The sequence below is a fragment of the Pteropus vampyrus genome, unplaced genomic scaffold (genome assembly GCF_000151845.1).
Source record: "Pteropus vampyrus isolate Shadow unplaced genomic scaffold, Pvam_2.0 Scaffold226, whole genome shotgun sequence".
NCBI lineage: Eukaryota > Metazoa > Chordata > Mammalia > Chiroptera > Pteropodidae > Pteropus > Pteropus vampyrus.
This window is the reverse complement of record NW_011889007.1, coordinates 695,265-701,293: the sequence shown is the minus strand read 5'-3', so window position 1 is coordinate 701,293 and position 6,029 is coordinate 695,265. Positions and strand designations below refer to the sequence as shown.

General features: G+C 55.1%; 1 protein-coding gene across 1 annotated transcript in view; it reads right to left on the bottom strand.

Moving 5' to 3' along the window:
* CATSPERD (cation channel sperm associated auxiliary subunit delta) overlaps window positions 1-6,029 on the bottom strand; it is a 38,787-nt gene that overhangs the window by 21,179 nt on the left and 11,579 nt on the right. Inside the window, exons 6-9 of the mRNA XM_023538597.1 lie at window positions 5,439-5,506; window positions 4,422-4,535; window positions 1,986-2,069; window positions 1-27 (exon numbers count right to left, since the gene is read on the bottom strand). Coding sequence (XP_023394365.1) covers window positions 1-27; window positions 1,986-2,069; window positions 4,422-4,535; window positions 5,439-5,506 — 293 coding nt within the window. The remainder of the gene's footprint in view (window positions 28-1,985; window positions 2,070-4,421; window positions 4,536-5,438; window positions 5,507-6,029) is intronic.

Sequence of the window (6,029 nt, the reverse complement as noted above, 5' to 3'; positions counted from 1 at the left end):
CGGGTAGTCCGAGTACAGGAACTGCGCCTGGGAGGGGGAGACCACCGAATCCTGAGCAGCGGCAGAGGTCACCGAGCTGGCGGCGACCCCGCAGCGGCAGAGCAGCGGGGGTCCGCAGGCCTCGAGGATCCGACATTCTCATCTGGACCTGGGGTTCTCAGCCTGAGGCGGTCCTGCTCCCAGGGGACACAGGGCGATGTCTGGGTTGTCACGTCTGTGGTTGTCACACTAGGGATGTGCCTGGTGGGGCAAGGGTGCTGCTCAGCAACCCACAGTGTCCAGCACGGGTTCTCATGGCATGTCTCCGAAAATGTCCTCGGTGGCACCTTGTACCTGACTGTTATTTAAGGTGATTTCTCTCCTTCGACCTACCTGTGTGCACGCCCACCCTGGATTCTCTTCCTGACGGCCTGGCACCAAGCCACCCGCACCTCCAATCTGCTAAGGGCCCGCTCTGCGTCAAGTCTCAACTGCTCTGCGCGGCTGTCAAGGCTCGCTCTCACCGGCTCTTCACGCAAGGCCTCTGACAGTTTCCAAACAACGCTGCCCCGGTTCGTCAGTGAGTTCCCAGAAGCTGCTCCGTGAGAGGAGGGGGTGGGGCTGGCTGGCTTTCTAGGCGCCTCCTGGGGCACAAGAGCACTTAGCACTCAGGGAGAGGATGCACTCACTGTGCAGGGGCTGCGGAACTTGACTCGCCCTGCCCCCCATGTGGACACAGGCCACGCCCATCTGCAGACAACTTGCTTAAGAGACTGCGCGAGTTCGCAGCCCACAGCCCATGGCGCTGTGTCATGGACAGGGTGGCCTTGGTCCCCCGATCATAGAGCTGCTCAGCTGGCTGCCTGGGGTCTGCACAGCCGGTTAGGGCAACAAGCCGACCTGAAACGAGTTCGGCCTTTCAGCGCTTACTAAGGTGGGGTCAGCGAGGGGCTGAGCCGCCAGGGCGGGCCATCTGGGTCAGCGCCGGTGCGGCGGTGTTAGCACCCCGGCGCCAGCATCAGAAGGTTGCTGAGCGCTGCGCCTGCGAGCGAGGTGTCCGCCCCTCCCTGCGCGGGGACGCCTGGGGCGGGCTGCGGGGGAGGGACGCGGATAAAGGCCTCGGAGGCAACGCGGCGCGGTGCAGTCCTTCAGAGCCTGAAGCCCGCAGGCCTGCCTGGTAAAGCGCTTGTGGCCGCCTGTGATCAGGCCTGAGACCCTGGAGCTGGACGCCTCAGCCACTAAATGCTTGGGATGTCCGGAGTGGTGGGAGAGTCTCCAGCTCAGGGTGGGGCCCTGGCAGCTCGTGCTAATGAGGGGCATGGGGCTGGACCCATCACGCGGTTTGCGGGTGCGGCTTTCCGCCGGGACCTCAGCCCAAGTACGGAAGGCTTGCTGACGGAGGGTCTCCCCCGAACCTCGGAGCTGCTCGCCCTGTTCACAAGTTCTGCATTACCCGGGTCCTGCCGAGCTTAATCATGTTCTGACTTTATCTTTTCTCTTCGAATGCAGTTTAAATGGACTGACTCCTCTTCTGAACTTAGTCTCATCCTAAACGGTATCCGTGGGGCACGGGTTTTCCATACCGATTTTATGAATACACGTGGAAATCGTTTATAATTTGACCTGAGGCATTTAAAATGGTCTTGTGCGCCACCAGCGATGGGTGCGCCAGACTTTGTATTTACCCCTGATGCTCAGCGCCCCCTGGACGACTGCGGAGTGTGCTGCGGAGGGAGCAAATGAACGCGGGGCAGGAGGCAGGCGTGGGTGGGGGCGGGTGCCTGGGTACCCGGATGGAAGGTAGGTGAACGGATGGGTGGGTGGACGGAAGGATGGATGATGGCCGGACTGACGCGTAGGTAAAGGGGTAGATGGGTGGATGAGCAGGTGGTAAATGAAAGTTAGATGGATTTCAGATATGAAAATCTAACTGTGTTAGTTTTAACGAAAACCTGGCTTGAAGCAAAGGTCACTTAAGTCGTTCTTTTCAGTCCAAAGTTACTCACCCTCCCTTGGTGGGTGAGAAGCAGCCCAGTCTGTGACAGGGAGTGCAAGTAGAAGACCCCACCCAAAGACCCGACCAGTTCTTCCTATGAAACAAACAAAAAAATGTTGCATGTGAATAAATTATAAACATGTTTAATTCTAAATCTAACTTCGGAGTATCCAATAAACTAAGACGAAAGAATGTCTTTTCATTACGACCCATTTATGCTCTGTGGGAGTGTAGCATCCAGGGCAGCCTCTGGGTGAAGACAGCTTTGTTTTGGGGTGTGGGAGGAAGTGGCGTGACCCAGCCTGCTGGATCCTTCATTTCTGCCTCGGTTCTTCATTCTTGATTTGTGGCTGGTCAGCTGAGTGCCCGGCAGCCATGCTGGAGCGTGAGGCCAAGCTGGCTCCCTCCAGACATCTTCCCATGAGTGAAAGAGAGGAGGGCTGCTGTTCTATTTCGGCCTCTGTTATTTGGGGTGGAGTGTTCTCTAGTGCACTGGATGGAACTGTGTCCTGCCCCAAATTCATAGGTCGAAGCCCTAAATCTCTGCCTTTGTCCGTCGGGCTCTACAACAAATTCCACCAGCCTGGGTGGCTTATAAACAACAGAAATTTATTTCTCACAATTCTGGGGGCCGGAGGTCTGAGCTCAGGGTGCCAGCGTGGCCGGCGAGGGCCCTCCTCTGGGTGGGGTGTCTTGCTGTGTCCTCACGTGGTGAAAGGGGGCTGGGGTCTCCTTTACAAAGGCACTAATCCCATTCCTGAGGGCTCCGCCCCCGGGACCTAAGCATCTCCTAAAGGTTCCTCCAGCAACAGTAACCGCGCACCACACACATACATCATGTGCCCACGCGGAGTAACATGACTACGGCATTAACAACTGGTGTTCAAGGGACCGACACCGAGGAGAGGAGCGAACCTCGCCCTTGAGTTCAACTCCGCTCCCGGGCAGCGGTTGGTGCGTTTTTTGTGGCACGCAGATGGTTGCATCTTGCCGGGCAGAAGTATGGCCTCGTGAGTGTCTTTATTTGGAGATTCGGTACGGTTGAAGGAGACGCGTATGGGTGTCAGGCTGACAAGGGTGGACTCGTGAGGTTTAATTCCGTGTCGACTTGGCCGGACTAAGGGATGCCCAGAGAGCGGTAAGACGTTATTTCTGGGCGTGCCCGTGACGTTGTTCCTGGGTGAGCTTAGCATTCGATTCAATCGAAGGGGTAAGGAAGATCCGCTGTCGTCATCGTGGGTGGGCATCGTCCGATCCAGTGGGGGCCCGAACAGGACAAAAGGGTGGAGGAAGCGCCAAGCCCTCCTCTCTCCTGGAGCCGGGACGTCCACCCTCTCCTGTTCTCGAATATCGGAGCTCCTGGTCCCTGAGCCTTTGGACTCTGGGACTTGCACCGGCAGCTTCTGGGTCCTTCCAGGTCAGAGTTCAAACGAACGCGTGTGGCTGGTTCGGTTCTAGGCTTCGTTGGACCGCCCGGGCGGCCCGGAGGATCCAGACCTGAGGCGTGATCAGAGCGCGCGTGCGGAGTAAACGCCACCTTCCTTCGGACATTCCCCCCACGCGTTTGGGGGCGAAGCCGTTCTCCGCGTCGGAATAAAGCGTCGTCATCCTCTGAGTTACACAACCTCCTGTCTTCTTCAGCTCTTAGCGCCCCGGCTCTGCCTGGCGGGGGCCTCGGCAAAGGCCCTGCAGCTCTCTCAGCCATCACCCCGTATTAGTATTAGTCATCTAGGGCCGCCATGACAAAATACCACATTCCAGGGGGCTTTAAGCAACTGGAACTTACTGTCACAGTTCTGGAAGCCAGAGTCTGAAGTCACGGTGTCCGCAGGGTGGGTCCCTCCCAAGGCCACGCCTCTCTTCCGGCTTGTCTTGGTTGCCCTTGGTGCTCCTTGGCTTGCAAATACATCCCTCCAGTGTCACCTTCGTCTTCGCACGGGCTCCTTCTCTGTGAGCATCCGTCTGTGTCCCCCTCTTCTTATAAGGACACCGGTCAGCAGGATGCCATCTTGACTTAACGAACCACATCTGAAAGACCCTCTTTCTAAGTAAGGTTACTTTCTGAGGTTCTGGGTGGACGTGAAGTTTGGGGGGACGCATACTCAACCCAGTACACTTCTCTCGTCTGTAAAGTGGGGACGACGATGGTACCGATGGCACTGACTTTAGGGCGCATGAGGTCAGGCACCGATTAACGTGCAGCCTTCACGCGGTGCCCGTTTTCACAGGTGCATCCTGGACGGGCCCCGGCCCGAGCGCTTCCGTCTCTTCCCCCGACTGCCTCAGCTCCCTCACCAGCTCCTCTGACTTGGGAACTCCCCCTGCCCTCCCTGCCAGCTGGGCTCTTCAAGAGAGAAAAGCACCGGTTCACCCCCTGAGGGCTGATGACTCCGGCCGCACATGAGGTGTGTATTTTCTGTTTACTTTCTTACCAAAACGAACATACCTGTCCTTCATGGATGTACTTCTGAAATCTGTATCCCTGGTTATCTGAGAAATACATAGTGGTCTGAGCTATCGCATCTCCATGCAAATAAGCAAAAACGAAATAACTTATGTCCTGGAAGAACACACACATAGAACAGTCTCTTTAGAAGGAGATAGAGGGTGGGGGGATTGTTGAAGGTCACAAACTTGCAACCCTCAGATAAATAAGTCCCAGAGGTCTAATGAATGAATGGCACAGAGATTATAGACTACAGTACCATATTAGAAACTGCAAAGTTGCTAAGAGACTAGATCTTAAGGTTTTCGCCGCAAAAACAGAAATGGTAATTAAGCGACAGGGTAGAGGCGCGAGCTAACGCTAGGGTGGTTACATTGCAATACATACGTGGATCGAATCGAGTGCACCTGAAACTTATACAGTGTCACATGTCAATTATGTTTCAATTCAAGAAAGAGATATATACCAAGGGTTAAACTCCTGGGCATTTGTCTCAAAGAAACAAAAACTTATGTATGGAGAACAGATTAGCGGTAGTCAGGGGCCGAAGGGGCGGGGTCCGGGAGGCACGGAGCTGCGGGCTGATGGAACAGTCCAGTATTTTGATGGCAGTAGTAGCTCCATGACTTTACAGTGAGATCGTGTAGAACTCGCATCCATGTCGGTGGCCTGGTTTTAGTGTTATACTGTAGTTAAGTAACAGGTATCCGCCGGGGGAGCTGGGTGAAGGGTACATGGAACTCTGTGATTTTTTTCAACTTCTTGTAGAGTTGATAATTATTTCAAAATAACAAGTTCGAAAAAGGAAGAAAGATGGATGTAGTCACAGCACGTCCATCAGTGATCTGAAAGTAGCACCAGAGCCCTCCCGCGTCTCAGGCCCTCTCCCGAACCCTGGGGAAGGCACGCCGCCAAGGCCATCAGGGTCCAGCCCTCGAGGCCAACCCCGTCCTATTTCCATTCATAATTCTGTGCCCGGAGCAGAGTAAAGAATGACAGACTACACGTGGTACTCACCAAGCAAAGGAAATGGTCAGTGTAGCAACAATTTTCACCAGAAATATGTGAAACGGGGTGTTTTATGCCTGAAAGGAAAAGATCGTTTGAAAACTACACGAGTGCCCTGAAGTTCAGAGAAAAGGTTAGAGCGGGGTTTCTCGATCTACCACTGACATTTGGGGCCAGACTGTTCTTGGTGGCGGGAGCCGTCGTCCTGTGCACGTCCAGGGATGTTTTGCAGCGTCCCTGCCTCTAACGGCTCAGTGCCGGCGGCACCCTCCTCCAGTCCTGACAACCCACGGCATCTCCAGACGTTGCCGAGTGTCATCGGGGGGGACAGAACCTTGGGGGGACAGAACCACAGGCTTTGCGGACACTCTTTTAGGACTCTGCCAATCGCAGGAAGGGCTCCCTTCTCTTAGTGAAGTATTCTTTGATTCTATTTTAAATGCAGAAACTGGAGCTTGAAAGAAAATATGCACATGGCCAACAAGCGCCGGCAAAGATGCTCGAGGTCGCACATCACTGGGGAAGTGTACAGCAAAAGCACCGGGAGAGGCCGCCTCGCACTCGGTGGGGTGACTGCTACCAAAGAAACAAAGCAATGGG